At 58.1% G+C, this 16320-nt stretch overlaps 1 protein-coding gene across 3 annotated transcripts in view; it reads left to right on the top strand.

Moving 5' to 3' along the window:
- Nucleotides 1–16320, top strand: part of TBC1D9B (TBC1 domain family member 9B) — a 41941-nt gene that overhangs the window by 2485 nt on the left and 23136 nt on the right. For 2 of the 3 annotated variants that reach the window (XM_054566278.1, XM_054566277.1), the window contains exons 2-7: nucleotides 932–1042; nucleotides 5509–5627; nucleotides 8902–9130; nucleotides 10041–10299; nucleotides 11463–11670; nucleotides 14706–14918. In XM_054566278.1, the coding sequence (XP_054422253.1) occupies nucleotides 932–1042; nucleotides 5509–5627; nucleotides 8902–9130; nucleotides 10041–10299; nucleotides 11463–11670; nucleotides 14706–14918 (1139 nt within the window). Of the gene's footprint in view, nucleotides 1–931; nucleotides 1043–5507; nucleotides 5628–8875; nucleotides 9131–10040; nucleotides 10300–11462; nucleotides 11671–14705; nucleotides 14919–16320 lie in introns of those variants that run through there. The other variant, XM_054566280.1, reaches the window with a different exon arrangement.

Below are 16320 nucleotides of genomic sequence, written 5' to 3'. Positions count from 1 at the left end.
ATAATTCAATTAATGAAGAGGAATGAATCAAGGCAGACCGTTCCTCTGATTTTTTGGGGAAATAGTGACATTGACAAAGAGTATACTTGATGAGAAGGAAAACTTGAAATGCCCTAAAATGCTTCAGTTCAGGGATGAAAAAAAACTGGATCAAGTTTTCCCAAACTGGATACTTCTAAAAATGGGCACGTCCTTTCCAGTTACAACCTTTGAGGCTGTAAAGAACTTCCTTAAACTTTCCATAATAAAAATAATCATGTGGCAGAGTAAAGACTATGTTATCTTTCTGTTGTGGGGATGGAAAACGATGTCAGAAAGTCGCGGTCTTATACAAACAGCCATCAGAGTGCACCAGAAATGGAGCGGGCGGGGGTGGGGGCGGGGAGTGGATCTAAGAGATGCCTGGCAGTTAATAAAACACATTGTACAGTTTTCCTGAGTTTTGTGATATTTGTGGTATTGCTGTTTCTGGCTGATTTTGTTGTCGCTTTTGTACTTTTTTATTCTAAAGTAGTATTTGTTTCAAACTTGATTTTGTAGTTTTCTTCAAGAGGGCCTCCCAGATTATTTAAGCTTTGGGCTTAGCAAAACCTGCTGCCTCCCACCAACCGAAGCTCCTTGGCCCCACGGCTCAAAGCCGTGTGGTTTTATTTGACAGGGCAGCAGGGTCTGTGTACAATAAATAATAGGAACACTGCGGGGGAGCTGATTGTGCCCCTGCCTGCGTGTGTTTCTGCGTCAGGTAAGCAGCAGCTTCCAGGAAGAAGCAGGAAGGCGATTTTGGTAGGGATCAGACAGGAGGAAAAAGAAGTCGTTTGGTAGAAGAGGCGACATGCTGCAGGGTGCTTCTTTCCCTGGACCCCATCCTGGCCACCAGGCTCGGCTCTCTGTGACGCCCGCGCTCACTCTCTGCCTCTCTCCCCACTCCCAGGTCTCCTCGTGGGCACCCTAGACGTGGTCCTGGACTCCAGTGCCCGCGTGGCCCCTTACCGAATCCTGCACCAGACCCAGGACTCCCAGGTCTACTGGACGGTGGCATGTGGTAGGTGACTTGGATCACAGGGGTGCTAAGCAGGGCCTGCCCTGGGAGGGGAAGGGAGGGGATGCAGCCTGGCTCCTAGGCCAGGTGTGCCCCCTGGAACCCAGCATTGCCCCTCACTCAGACAGCGCGGCCCAGGCCAGCGTCCCCCTTAGGAAGGCCACCCTGCCTGTCACGGGCCTGGCAGTGCTCTGAGTCATTTGTGGCATTTGCGGGAATGCACATGCAGAGCAGCGAAAAATTCGAGTCACCAGACGCAGGTTCCCAGCTGAAGTGGAACAGGCATCCCACCTTCTTGTGTCAGCTCTCAGGCCGTAAACAAGTGTTCTTTTCGTGGTCTAAGTACTATGTTTTCAGTGTTTTTCATGGTAATTTGCTGTTTAAAATGGCCCCACATGTAGTGCTGAAGTGCTGTGTGCCGCTCCCAAGGCGAGAAGCTGTGGGCTGCCCTTGAGGGGCGCGCCCTTCTGGCCGGAAGTCCGACGCCAGGGAATTAACAAAGGTGCCTTTGAACAAAAAGACCCATAAAACAAAGTAGCGTTGATCAGTTGTTGAAAATGGGACCCGCTGGGAGAAGTCTGGGCAAATGGGGCGCTCTAGGAGACTGCAGAACACAGCTACGGTACATAACGCGGGCCGGCTGCCGCTGCCCCCCAGAGCGGCGCGACCCCCCCCCCGTGCGGCCCCCCCCCCGCCCCCGCCCCGGTGTTTAACGCACACAGTCCCTGAGCATTTAGTCAGGGCTCCGACCTCTTTTCTTCCCCTACGTGATCAAATAAGAAAATGACAACAGCCGGCACAGCAGTAGCTGTCTGGTGTGAATGAATCAAAATTATGACGTACTTTTTGTCAGATCAGCAAAAAATGTATTTTTTGGTGTGCTACACATTGTAACAATTAGTTTATGTGTGCCTTGAGATGCAAAGGGTTGCAGACCGCTGCCTTAGAAGGACACCAGCCACCTTCCCGAGAATCTGGGGAAAGCCCCCTTGTAGGGCGTCTGGCTGAGGTGCTCGGATAAACTGCAGTGATAGCCGGCGCTCAGACAGGGCCGCCACAGGCAGGTGCCTGTGTGGGCCTCCCAGCAGCTCCAGAAGGCGGGACTTTGGTTTTCCCTATTTTGAAGATGAGGAAACTGGCCCAGAGAGGTTGAGTAACTTGCCCAAGGTCACACAGACTGCAGTTCAGACCAAGACCACCCGCTCATGTTCCTGTGCTGAAAACATACCTCTATGTTCTAGAAGCCGCAGTGTCATGGTCCCCTAGGATAATGGTTTTCCTCAGAGGCCAGAGAAAAGATAACAAGAGCTGTGCTCACGGCTGGACCCCAGCTTCAGGAGAGGAAGGGTCAGGCCTGGAGGCTACGGTGGGCAGCAGCACAGTCCTTCCCACAGGCCTGCCTGGGGGCCAGGCTCAGCAGTGGCGTCGCCCTCCTCCCAGACACCGAGACAGAGCTGTCCTTCCCCTTCGTGCCAATGACCAGGGGAGGCTTAAAAAGCTGAGCTGGCCCAGAGCCAAACTGGATGGCCGGTTGGAGCCCTGCTCTCCTGGTTCCAGGGCCTGAGCGGTGTGCTCAGGGACTGGTTTGCCCACAGGAGAGAGGCCCTTCCTGTGGGGTAGGGACTGTCCGTGAGCCAGGCAGGGGACATTGGTGTGTGCCTGGGCTACAAGGAGATACTGCCGTCTCAGTGGACCCTCAAGATTTTGGGGTCCAAGACCTCTGTCTCGGTGGTGGTCTTGCTCGGGGAGCAGATGGGGAGGGTCAGTTGCAATGAGAGTGGCCTCTCCTTGAGGAGAGGGGTGTAGCCGTGCTGAGCGGGGGCCCCTTCGGTGGCCGTGGGGCTGGTGCTGTGGAACTCAGGCCACGCACACTGAGCTGCTCCCACTCCGCCGGCCCCCGGCCCCTGCCTGAGCCTCCGCCCTCAAGCCCACGTCCACGCCCTGGAGCTCTCCCGGAGCAGCCCCAGTCCTGCTGGCGCCCGCAGTGAGTGCCAGCTGCTCAGCCTGCCACCGAAGGGCTTCCAGGTCGTCCGCCTCCGCTTCTGCCTCTTCCCTTCAGCTCACACCTGGCCGTCAGCCAGGCCGGACGCTCCCAGGGCCCAAAGTTCCCAGCCTCACCTGTCCTGGACGGTGTGGGAACAGCACCCCCCCATATCCACCAAGGCCCCCCCACTCTGATGTCACCCCCTGTGGGAAACCTTCCCGGAGTCCCCAGGCCCGTGCTCCCAGCCTGCCTCCTCGCTCTTGGGAACTTGCCGTGTCTGTGCCTACACATCCACGCTGCGTGCCTGTGGGCGCTCCTGCCTGACCAGCAGTTCCTGGCAGGCGAGGGGAGGCTCCGTGGCTGGGCAGCCGGGTCAGGGTCACGGTCCGGTCATCCATCTGTGACCTTGGACAACTTACTTAACCTCTCTGTGCCTCAGCTTTCTCCTATAAAATAAAAACAGTGGTACCTGCCTCCAAGATGCTCTAAGAATTACATAGGTAATCCCCAAAAAGTTCTGAAAACATAAGTAACACTAACTCGTTAGCTTTTATATCCTTTTTACTCCCAGTGGAACGCATAGGGGCAGCGTAGTTTGTGTTTACTTTTACTCAACGACCATTGAGTTACTTCTAACTAAGAGTTTTTTTAAGTACACATATGTAGATATTTAAAGTCTAGGCAGATCCACACACACAGTGTAGACAAGATGTCCTCAGTTTTAGGCTGCCAGGAATGTGTGTAACAGAATGATACCGTAGAGTTACATCCTGTGCAGATTTAACTTCCAAATTCAAGTGTAGGTCTAGGCAAGAAGACAGAGGGAGGAGGCCCTTCCCCTTGGGCTTCATGCTCCGGGAAAGGAGGCCATAATAGAAATGCAAAGAAAAATGGAGAAAAAGAGTAGTAGTTTTTGGATGATCCAGGGTAACCTTGCTCGCCTGTTGTGACTCACTGTGAGCCAAGTCCAGGTTTAATTGTTTTCACACGGGCATCTTCACAGCAGCCCATGAAGAGGGTCCTTCCTTGGAATTGCTTGTTAGGAGCTGAGCTGCTGGAGTAAATGTGGAGGAACAAACAGATCAACCCCAACCAAGGCAGCTGGGCTGTGACATGTGACAGCAGTGAGCAGGTGCCTGGGCAGGGACATGGTAGGGACCAGTTTGGCCAGGGTGGGGCGGGATCGAAGCTGGGCTTTCAGCTGGTGGAAGAGTGTCCCTAGGTAGGGAGGGATGGGGTGACTGGGCTCAGGTGCCCAGCAACACGGCCGGTGCACAGCCATGCTGGACTCGTGGCTTTGCCCAGGCTCCTTCTTGGCACGTGTGTGGACTTTCCTGTGGTCACGAGGCTGACTGGGCCATGTGGCACTTGTGGTCCATGGGTTGCCCCGTTCCAGGACAGCTGAGAGGATGCAGCGCCTTCACTCCTCTCCCGTGTTCATTCGCTCAGAAAAGAGCCCTCGAGGGCGCACTCCCCAACCGGCACAGGCCAGGGGCAGGGGCGGCCGGCCAGGCGTACGCTGCCGCACCCTTCGCCCCGCGCTCTGCCTGCCCTTTGGGGATGGTACTAGGTGCCTTCTCTCGGCGCTTCCGCTGGCACTGGGCCTGCTGGGCCCTCCAGGGCCCCTCCCCAGGAGGGCAGGGGCCACCTCCTAGGTACGGCAGACGCCTTGGCCGGCCAGGAGCTGAAGGCCTCACTCGGGTTCCGGAGGGGCCAGAGCGGGGCTGGGGTGTGAGCTGCAAGAGTACAGCGGAGCCCTGCAGACCGAGGCCTGCGTGGGTGCATGGGGCATGCCCCACCCGCAGGAGACCCGCCGCCGAGAGCGGAGTCCTGCAGGAGGCCCCCGAGTTCCCGGGGAGGGGGGCGGAGTCCTGCAGGAGGCCCCCGAGTTCCCAGGGGGGCGGAGTCCTGCAGGAGGCCCCCGAGTTCCCGGGGGGGCGGAGTCCTGCAGGAGGCCCCCGAGTTCCCGGGGAGGGGGGCGGAGTCCTGCAGGAGGCCCCCGAGTTGGGCGGGGGGGCCGAGTCCTGCAGGAGGCTCCTGAGTTGGGGGCGGGGGCTGCCGGCACTCACTCCAAGACTGACGGGTCTGCTTCAAAGGCACCTCCATATCAAAGGCCACGTGCCGCCCTTTTATCTCAAAGAACAATCCTCATAAGTAAGCGAACGTGTAGATGTAGAGACCTTTCTGGGAGGACACATATAGGAGACTTCTGGTCGTTCTCACTGGCATTAGGGGAAATGGAGCCTTCATTTTCCACATGACTCTCTGCAATTCTGCCTGAATTTTTATTATTTTTCATTTTTACCAGGACTTCTTATGACTTTTGTTATATACATATACTTCAAGCTTAAGGAGGAAAAGAATAAACTGCTTAAAGATTGTAGTCACTTAGATACTGCAGCGAGGCTGTCTCTTTTCTCTGAGTTCACATTTAGGGCCTGGTGATTGTGTGATCCCTCTTCTTTACTCCCCATACCTTCCCTAGGTTCCGACCACAAAGAGATAACAGAACACTGGGAATGGCTGGAAAATAACTTGCTCCAGACGCTGTCCATCTTTGACAATGAGGAAGATATCACTACCTTCGTCAAGGGCAAGATACACGTAAGCCGCTACCCGCCCCCGCGCCCTGTTCTCTGCGCTCAGGGCACCGGCCTCTCCCTCTCTGGATGCTACAGGACGGGGCCCCTCCCTGCTTACAGAGCTTATTGCCCTCGCAGGCCCATCCTCCCTGGGCCAGCCACTGGGACCTGCCGAAGCTGGGAGTTTCCATTCCCTGCAAAGGGCCCAGAGCAAGTACGCGGACCCAGCTGCCTGCCAGCAGCTTGCCTGGCAGAGGAAGAAGCTGGAGGTGGTAGGATTAGTAGAAATGCAGGCCCTTGGCCCAGCAGCTCCATTCTTTGGAGTCGACCCTGCAGGGTATTCACTCACGTGAGCAGGATGGGGTGCATCGGGATGTCCCTGCAATACTGTCAGCAGAAAGGCTGGAGCAGCACCCCCTGGACCGTGGTCGGGGAACCGCCACACGCTCCTTTGCAGAACAAGAGTGATGAGACTCGAGAGCAGAACGTTCCCTGGGCACCGTCCATCCGAGTCCTGTGCTGAGCCTTGTGTCCAGGGCACTGAATGAGACACGGGGGATGTGTGCTCGAACGTGGCACAGCTATGAGAATAAGAGTTACGGAAATGGAAGCAACGTGTAAAACGGATGTCATGGCGATATTTAGGTTGTTTCCTATTGAGGGTAATTAACGTGATAACCAGCATTTATGAGAGTGTATGCACGTTTTCCTTTCTCTTGCCTTAGGGTAGGTTCCCAGGGGGGCTCCTACTGGGTCAGAGTTTCACAGGGCTGCGTTGCTTTGGGTACAACTTCCTGGACCTGGCCGGGGGCACGGAGAGTGCCCCCGCCCTCCTCTGTGCACTCTGGAGTTCCGGGCAGGGCCTGTGTTACCTCCCGACGCCGGGAAACAGGCGGAGAGCGGAGGACTCGCGAGGGCTGCAGGGTCCCACCGAGCAAGCTAGACTCTAACAATAACAATAACAGCAATAATAGCAACATTATTAAATGCTTCCTACACGCCAGGCTCAAACAAACCGATCTACAAAACAGAAAAGTTCTAAATGACTCCAGGGTCAAAGAAGAACTGGAAACTAGGAAATATTTAGAACTGAATGATAACTGAAATCCTACTGCACGATAGAACTGGTGGGATGCAGCAGAGCGGCACAGAGAAGGGAACGCAGAGGCTTCCGTCTCACGTTGTAAAAGAGCAAGGGCGGAAGGGAGCGAGCCAGCGTCGGCACAGTGACCCAGGCTCCAGAGCAACCAGGGAATTAGAAAGAGGGAAACGACAGAGGGCGGAAGTTAATTCGTAGAGAACGGGGATCGATAGAGAAGAGCAGCTGACCCCAGAGCAGCCACAGGCCTGTGGAAGAGGCGCCCACGGCGGCGGCGCCTCCAACAGGCAGCCTTGGGGAAGGACTTGGAGAAGCCGAATTTAAAGAAAAGGAGATGATGCTATAAGCAGCTTTAAGCCAATTCATTTAAGATTGTAGACAAGATGGCCGCTTTATTAGAATAATATGTACTTGTTTCCAAATGCCACCTTAACAAGTCACCACAAGCTTAGTGGCACAAAACAACTCCATTATCTTTCGGTTCAGGAGGGCAGAACTCAAAGATGCCTCACGGGCTAACATTAGGGTGTTGGCGGGGCTGCCTGCCTTTTGCAGGCTCTGAGCGGAGAATCCGTTTCCTTGCCTTTCCCAGCTTTTACGGTCCACTTGGAGTCCTTGGTTCTTGACTCCCTTCCTTCATCTTGAGTGCCAGCAGGGTGGCATCTTCAAATCACTCAGTCCCCCCCATCTCTTGTCTTCTGTGACCCTGACCCTCTTACCTCCTTAAAGGACCTGTGATCGCAGTGGACCCACCCAAATAATCCAGGACAGCCTCCCCATGTCAGAACCCTTATTTTACCACATCCACAGAGCCCCCTTTGCTCTGTAAGGTCACATTGTCCCCAGTGTGGGGCTGGCGTGTGCACATCTTTGGAGGCCATTATTTGGCCTCCCATAAACTATAACTTAGACTCGGACTCAGGAGGAAACAGGAAACCTGAACATGCCTAAAACCAAGAAAGACATGGAATCAAGAATTTACAGTTTACCCAGTGGTTTTTATAGTCAAGTGAGTCAGCCAATGAACAGGACACCGCTGCCCTGTCTGCCAGGCTGGCTCGTTCCCGGCAGTGGGGGGAGGCGGGTCGAGAACTCAGCCCCTCGACTCCCTGCCTGGGGGCCACCCAGGTGCCCCAGAGTGGGGGGAACAGCTGCTGGCGGAGGCCCGGGACAGTGGTCCCAGGGGCAGGGTGGCCCTGCTGGCCCACAGGCTACTCAGTGTGTAGAATCCGGAGCGGCAGAGACAAAGGCAGGGCCTTAGCAATGAGGAGAGAGCTTTGCCAGACCCTGTTCCCCGATGTAGAGCCAGTTCCTACAGAAGTGGTTCAGGCAGACGCCCGGGCAGCTGGGGGAGAGGAGAGGCGGCCTGTCGTAGCCGCCATGCCGGCGGTGCTGAGGCCGTGGGCGGCAGAGCACACCTCCCCTGTGGGGCCTCCCCCAACTCCTCGAGGCCCAGGGGAAGCCTGGTGTGAGCAGCAGGTGCAGCCGCAAGCACCAGCCTTGAATTACCTTAGCATATTGAGTAAGCCTCCTGGAAAACCTTTGTGCGCCTTTTGAGCTGAGTATACCAAGAACCTCTTTCACCCCAAGAAGTGTGGGACTCTTAAGCCCAGTAAAGACTCGGGCAGGACACGGTCAGCATAGATGTGCCCTGAGCCGGTGAGCCCAGTGGCTGGTCTGTGGATGTGGCAGGAGGCAGGAACCCCCTGGTATACGGGGGGATCAAATATAGGACTCGTCCAAGACATCGTCATGAGAAACGCACACCACAGCACAATGTCGTTTGGGTAAAGAAGGCGAGAAAGAGGAAATGGCACCTATTGGCTTAAAGGCGGGTCCTCACCGCCTGTGTGTGTGGGAGGAAGCCCAGGAAGGGCTGTGGGAGCCAGAGGCGGGGCCCTTCTCCACTGAACGCGCTCTTCTGCTCTGTGCTTCTTACCATTGTATTTTATAGAAATGTTACATAAAAATAAACACTTACGTAAAAAGTCACAGCTCCATGCCGTCAAGGTTCGGGGGGTTGAGGGAAGCTGCCCGGTCACGTGGGCGGCACCGGCCTGGCCACTCCCTGCCCGGGCCTTCGGGCCAGCACCCGGGCGCCCCGCCGGACTCCCCGGGCCTCTCTGCTCCAGCTTCGCTTGCCTTAGCCGTGGGAACCCTGGGCCTCCCAGGAACCCATCCCCTTGTCCTCCTCCAGGGTATCATCGCTGAAGAAAACAAGAACCTGCAGCCCCAGGGAGACGAGGACCCCGGGAAGTTCAAGGAGGCCGAGCTGAAGATGCGGAAGCAGTTCGGGATGCCCGAGGGGGAGAAGCTGGTCAACTACTACTCTTGTAGCTACTGGAAGGGTCGCGTGCCCAGGCAGGGCTGGCTCTACCTGACCGTCAATCACCTGTGCTTCTACTCCTTCCTGCTGGGCAAGGAAGGTGAGCCTGGCGCCCGGCGCCCCCCCGCCCCCCGGCGGCGCCCGGCCTCCTCCACAGCCCTCACGCCCCAGCCTCACCTCCGGAAAGTTCACCGCCTTTCCAGAATGCCAGTCCCTGTGGGGTCCCCTTCCTCTCGGCTCCCAGATATTCTGTCCCACACACAACAGAGGGTCTCCCCCAAGCCAAGTGCCACCTCAACAACCTGTGACAGGAATGCCCACACGAGCCAGGCACACACCTGGCTTTTGGGGACTCCTGCCAGTGTGTCCACTGAGGTGACGTTCTGCGTGCGGCCTCTTCTAAGCCAAGTATTCGAGGGCACACCTGTCCGTGAGTGGCTCCGGCACTGCGAATCCCACCCCGGGGAAGCCGGGGCCTCGGGCTGCGAGGCAGACTCCCCGGGCGGCCCGCGCCCTCCGCTGCCGCCTCACCAGCAGGGGGCGCCTCCAGGCTCCAGCTGTCCCGAGCGCAGCAAGGCCTTCTCCCACCGCACGCCCTGTCCTCCCCTGGCCTTGCACCTCCGTGTCAGGCAGGGGCTGGTGTCCTCTGCTGGTCGCAGGGCGTTGTGACTTTGGCTCCCACATCAGTGCACTCCCACTACATGGGGCTTCTTGGGGCCAGAATCTCAGCCAGCTCACCTGTGCACACTCATTCATGTCACACTAGTCATGTGTGGGGCAAACGTTCGCCCCGTCTCTTCTCGGGGTCGCCGTTGGGCTGGCTGGACATGCGGAGAGACCCCCGTAGCCCTGTCGCTCCCTGTGGACCTGGGGTCGCAGCACCGGCAGGCTCAGGCGTGGGGGCACTGCCGCCCGTGGGTTCGGGATGCAGGTGGGAGGCAGGAGCCGCTCTGCCCACCCCTCCAGCCCATTTGACCCAGGGCTGGTGTGTCTTCCCTGCCGGCCTCCAGTGAGCCTAGTGGTGCAGTGGGTGGATGTCACACGGCTGGAGAAGAACGCCACCCTGCTCTTCCCCGAGAGCATCCGCGTGGACACTCGAGACCAGGAGCTCTTCTTCTCCATGTTCCTCAACATTGGCGAGACCTTCAAGCTCATGGAGCAGCTGGCTAACCTGGCCATGCGGCAGCTGCTGGACAACGAGGGCTTCCTGGAGGACAGGGCGCTGCCCAGGCCCTCCCGGCCCCATAGGAACATCTCGGCGCTGAAGCGGTGCGTGGCCCAGGGGTGGGGGCCGGGCAAAGGGGAGGTTGTGGGGGCGTGAGGGATCCACAGGGTGGTAGGTCTGCAGAGGTGCCGTCTCGCAGCCCGGTGACGGGGACGTGGTGTCGGGGAGGGCTCACACACCCCTTCATCGCAGGCAGGAAGCTGGGGCACAGAGGGGTGGGGGAGCCGGCCTGACGCCCCACAGCCAGGGTGTGAGCCTGCAGCCGCCGCTGGCCTGCCCTCCCCACCGCCTCGGCCAGGGCGCCCAGAGGCCGCCCTGGGCTGCTTCCGGGACCAGGCCCCAGGGCGCCCTGCCCCCTCCCACCGGGACTGACAGCTCTTTTCCGTGGCCCTCGTCCAGGGGCCCCACAGACCCCCCCACTTCGTAGCTGTGGGGCCCTGGCCTGCGGCTGAGCGTAGCCAAGGAGGCCTGAGGTCTCTGCCGCCTCGTCCGTGGGAGTTGGTGGACAAAGCGACAGGCGCTGGTGGTCAGCCTATCCAGAGCTCCTCTGATGGCACCCCTCGGCCGTAGCTTCCTGGGGAACCAGCAGGGCTGGCCGGGAGCCCCTGGGTCCCATGGCCCATTCACTCCCGTGGGCTCGAAGCCCACAGCCGGGGCCCAGAAGCTGGGGCGGCGCCTTCAGGGCCAGAACACTGTCAAAAGATGTCATTCTGCTGATGCAAGTGACCTGGAAAGGACAAAAGGGAGGCCGGGACATGACAGCCTCTGGCACTGTCCATCCGGGGGTGCCTGCCAGGCCCCGCCCAGGCTGCCGGCAGCCCCAGCACAGGGCCAGCCGCCCGCTCAGCATGGGCGGGGTGCGCGCCTTCACAAGAAGCAATAGCATCACCTGCCTGTCAGAAGGTCCTTGTCTGGGTTCCTGGGTGGGGCTGGACTCTCCTGGTGAGAAGCAGCAGTACAGGTAGAGGGACCCTCTGGGAAAACAGTGAGTCACACCTGTCAGCCTCCAGGTGCCCGACAGGTCTCAAGGGTTGGTTTTCTGACCACTCTTCTGTGGGTCATTTTGCTTGGCCATTTAAAGTGTGTTTTATTGAACTCTAAGATCCCTGGGTAGGACTTGTTCACTGGAGGACCCCAAAGAGCCGAAATCTGATGTGCAAACCCAGCTCTTCCCCCCTTGCCTTACACCTCACCTTGGCTTCCCCAGGGACCTGGACGCCCGAGCCAAGAACGAGTACTACCGGGCCACGTTCCGGCTGCCTGGGGACGAGCGCCTGGACGGCCACACGGGCTGCACCCTGTGGACTCCCTTCAACAAGCTGCACATCCCCGGCCAGATGTTCATCTCCAGCAACTACATCTGCTTCGCCAGCAAGGAGGAGGACGCCTGCCACCTCATCATACCCCTGCGGGAGGTGAGCACCCAGCCCCCACCCGCTCTGCCCTGGCTCGCCCCGGGCCCTCAGCGTTCCGTGAGGGGCACCTGCCCTGGCCAGGCCTCCGGGGACTGGGCGCCCAGGGCTTGTCGTCAGAGGTCGCCGCGGCACGGGCTTTGGTGCGCCGGGAGAGCGCCCGCGGGCCCGTAGGGAAGCTGCAGGAAGGGCCCGCGCCTCCCTGGCCTGCAGTGGGGCCGGCACAACCCTGCTTTGGCTGGGCTTGCAGGTCGCTGACCCTGTACCGACCCCACCACATCGTTCTCAGAGGCCACCTCACTGTTCCTCTCTGATATCGGCCTTGGCGGTGGCTCAGGCTCAGGAGGTGTCATCAGAAGTCAGCTCTCTCACCCGTGAGAGGTGGGGGCCCTCTTTCTGCTGCTGCGCTGAGCGGTGCACAGGGCGTCGGGCGGGCCGAGGGCAGGCGCTGCCCCAGGCCAGGGCAGGTCCCAAGACCACCTTTTCCTCTGGGCCCAGCCAGTGGGGTGGGTTTTTTTGTTTGTTTTCTTTTTTAATTGATTTGAGAAGGTAGGGGAGAGACAGAGAATCAAGGACATCTGTTGGTTGTACCACTTACTTAGCATTCATTGGTTGGTTCTTTTTTTTTTTTTTTAAGATTTTTATGTTTATTTTTAGAGAGAACAAGAGGGAAGGAGAGAAGGAGAGACACATTGATGTGCAAGATAAACATCAATCAGCTTCATTTTGCTGTCCCCCAACCAGGGACCTGGCCCAGAACCCAGGCACATGCCCTCACTGGGAATCAAACTGTCAACCTTTTGGTTCACAGGCCAGCACTCAGTCCACTGAGCCACAAGGATCATTGGATGATTCTTGTATGCACCCTGACCAGGAATTGAACCCACAACCTTGGCATATTACGCCAACACTCTGACCAGCTGAGCTGCCCAGCCAGGGTCATACACTGAGGTTTTTAAGTTATAATCTAAATCACAGTATTTTGGTTTTATTAAAAACCTAGACCAGTGAGCCCTGGCTGGGTGGCCCAGTTGGTTGGAGTGTCGTCCCATAACCAAAAGGTTGGTGATTCGATCCTCAGTCAGGGCACATACCGAGGCTGCAGGTTCAGCCCCAACTTGGGGCATGTACGGGAGGCAACCGGTGGATATTTCTCTCTCACATCAATGTCTCTCTCTCTCACTGCCCCTACTTCTTCTCTCTCTAAAATCAATAACTATATCCTTGGGTGAGGATTTTAAAAAAATAAAAATTAACTTTGAAAACCCTAGTGCAGTGAGACCGTCCTGGCATTTGTACAAAGCCCTCATGTTACAGGTGTCGCTGTGCATGGGTGTGGACTAGCGTGCCCTCCGGCCACCCCAAGGAAAGTCAGACAAAGCGTTCAAAAGAGCCACAGCTCCAGGCCCTTCATCCCACGCTCTGTTGGGCGCCGGGCCGCGGACTTGTCCTCAGTGCTATGCTGACATGGCGCCGAGGCTTGGGGGCCGGCTCGGGGTCCCCTTGGGTCCCAGCTCCATCCCTCCTGACATTTCTGACGGCAGAGGCGCTGGCTGAGCCCGGAGCAGGGCTGTCTGGCTGCACTCGGGGTGGAGGCCCTGGCCCTGTACCCTCCAGTCCTCGGGGTCCGGCCCAGGAGGCCTCCGGGCCCCTCCCTGAGAGCCGGCTGCGCTCCAGAGTTGGCACGCCCTCCGCGCTCCTCCTGCCCCGCCCTGCAGTGTCGCTGCCCCTCCACCTGTGTCGCTGAACCGCAGGAACCGCTCTTGATTCTGGCCTCCTGGCCCCCTTCCTGCATCTTGGCCACATCCCGTCTCTTCCTCTCTACAGCCACCACCTAGGACACCAGTATGTGCTTGGGCCACCTCAGGAGTGTCCTGCACACACCTAACCCCTTTAGGACCCACCCTTGCACAGCGGCCAGTGCACATCAATAGGATGTCCGTCAACCAGAGCACAGCGGCACCTGTGTGGGACCCTCCAGCGCCTCCTGCTGGGCCTGTGAGCCGTTCTCCCCTCCCAGATCTCAGCTCACATGCACGTAGATGTGTGTACACATACACTCACGCAGCACACGTGTGTGCACTTGCACATATGTGCACAAATGGGTGCCACATGCACACTCGTGTGCTCATAACACCAGTTCATATGTACATGGCACAGTACATGTACACACGTCACCCCACCTGCATGCACATACACACCTGGTACTCAAATGTGCACACATGCATATACCTATATGGCCATACACATGTGTACACACGTTTACACACATGTGTGCACGCACACACGCCCTACCCCACCCCTGCTGACCCAGCCCCAGCCTCTCCAGCCTGTCCTTGCCCATCGGGCCGGTTTGGTGCCTCCTCCGTGTGGCTGCCAGGCCTCTACCCCAGCCCCTCCCCCGGCTGCCCCGGGCCTCAGCTCTGCCGCTACCTCCCCAGAGGAGCCCTCAGCCCAAAGCAGCCCAGGGACCCCCCAGCTGGCCTGTCACCCCCACCACCCCTGCTGACCGTCCGCAGCCTGCGTGGCCGGTGTCCGTCCCCAGCCCAGGCGGCAGGCTCTGAGAGGCGCCCCGGAAGCCTGGCCTGCACTCCCCACGCCTGTGTGGCTCTGTCCGCGGTTCCTGCGGGCAGAGCAGCGGCCCGGCCATGCCTGCTGGCACGTGCTCTGGGGACGAGTGCTGAGGACGGCCGTGCGGGGAGGGGGGGCTGCTCCCCCGCTCCAGAGCAGAGGAAGAGCTGGCCATTGGGGGAAGCTCATAAGGTCCAGCAGCTGGGCCGGCTGTCCTCATGACAGACCTGCTGGGCCGACGTGCTCGCCCGTGTTGGCCGGGGAGGAAGCAAGGCTCAGACGCGCACGGAGCTCGCAGCAGCAAGCGCAGGGCGAGGCGTCGGTGCTGCGGCCCGAGTGCCCCTCCCACTCATGGCCTGGCGGCGCCCTCCTGGGAGGGCCGCCTGAGGCCACTGTACTCGCGTGCACACAGAGCCTTCCAGCTTTATGTCCCAAGACGCAGACACCTGGTGTTTTTGCCTTCTCAGGTGACCATTGTCGAAAAAGCCGACAGCTCCAGTGTCCTGCCCAGCCCTCTGTCCATTAGCACCAAGAGCAAAATGACCTTCCTGTTCGCCAACCTGAAAGACCGCGACTTCTTGGTTGAAAGGATCTCTGACTTCCTACAGAAAACGTCATCTAAGCAGCCAGGCAGCGGCAGCTCGGGGAGGAAAGCCAGCGTCGGGGACCCGGCCCCAGAGGTGCGAGAGGGTCCCTTGGGAGCGGGGGGTGGGGGTCAGGGCCAGGAGAAGAGCCCAGGCAGCCCTGGGGTGCCCGCCATGGGCCTTGGCGGGGAAGCCCCTTCTGGGTGTGGGGCGAGAGCCTGCCCCAGCCCCAGGGGTCCCGGCGTCCCTGCACGCTTGAGCTGCCAACGTCACCTCTGCACCCCGTCACACCCGCTGGTCCTCCTGCACATCTCCCGCCTGCTTCCAGTCCATGGCCCAGGGGAAGCCTTTTCTGGCTGGACCCGCCCCCTCCGGGAGCATGCGCTGCGCTGACAACCACACTGCAGCCCCGATCAGCTTGGGAGCTGAGGTTCAGGCACCTGGCCCGTGTCGGGCCGGGCGTTCAGTCTGAGATTCGTGCAGAGGAAAGCCTCCTCTCAGAGACTCCACTGCAGCCTCATTAGTACAGCAACAAAATTCTCAAAAATTCCCGAATGTCCAATACTTGTATTCCCACTTCCCCAAACGTAGATGTACTTCTTACAGTTTAATCATTGGAACTGAGGACACGTACGTCATATGTTACAGTCAGTTGATGTATCTTTTAAACTTCTTTTTATCTATAGATTTCTGCTCTAGCTCTCTCTCGCAATATTTTTTTGATGGAATTGGGTCTTTTGTGCTGTAGAGATTCTCAGTTTGGTTTTTATTGATGACATTCCCCATTCCCTGTAAGTTGGTGGTTGAGTAGTAAGATCCAGATCAGACTCTGAGTCAGTTGTTTGGTTTGGGGCCAGGTCTGCTTGTTGGCAGGATTTAAGTGACAGGCGCTTCCGCCAAGACACGCCCCTGTGACACCTGGTCTTCTGGTCGTGAGCTGTCCGCGTTGCCGATCAGTCCTTCGTCAGGAGCGGCAGGAGGCGACGCTCACGCTGTCGCCCCTTCTGCCTGTCAGCTGGAACGCGCCCTTAAAGGGAGACGCCCCTCATGGATTATTTTGTAACCTCAGGCACAGTTCATACAGAAAGGGGAAAATCTTTCATTCTGTCCTGTTTTTCACCAATTGTTAAAATAATGAGTTGGTTGTCTAGTATCCTCCAAATGTGATCAATGTTTTCTGCCCTTTTAATGTTTCATTGTTTACACGATTGCAGTTGTCCCAGTTTCCCCCCGCCCCCGCCGCCCGGCCTGCCCCCCGCTTCCGTAGCCAGCCCCGACTCTGTCGTCCGTGTCCGTGGGTTATGCGTGTATGCTCTTTGTCTAGTCCCTTCCCCTCCTCTCAGCCAGTCCCCACCTCCTTCCTCCCTTCTCAGAGCTGTCAGTCTGCTCCATGATTCCATCCCTCCGGTTCTATTTTGCTCATTAGTTTATTTTGTTCATTAGATTCCTCTTATAAGTGAGATCACATGGTGTTTGTCTTTCACCGCCTGGTTTATTT

This window comes from Pteronotus mesoamericanus, unplaced genomic scaffold, assembly GCF_021234165.1.
Source record: "Pteronotus mesoamericanus isolate MK-2021 breed Mesoamerican mustached bat unplaced genomic scaffold, CSHL_Meso_final contig_171, whole genome shotgun sequence".
Classification (NCBI taxonomy): Eukaryota; Metazoa; Chordata; class Mammalia; order Chiroptera; family Mormoopidae; genus Pteronotus; species Pteronotus mesoamericanus.
The sequence above is the reverse complement of the archived record's forward strand: the minus strand, read 5'-3'. Positions and strand labels throughout refer to the sequence as shown.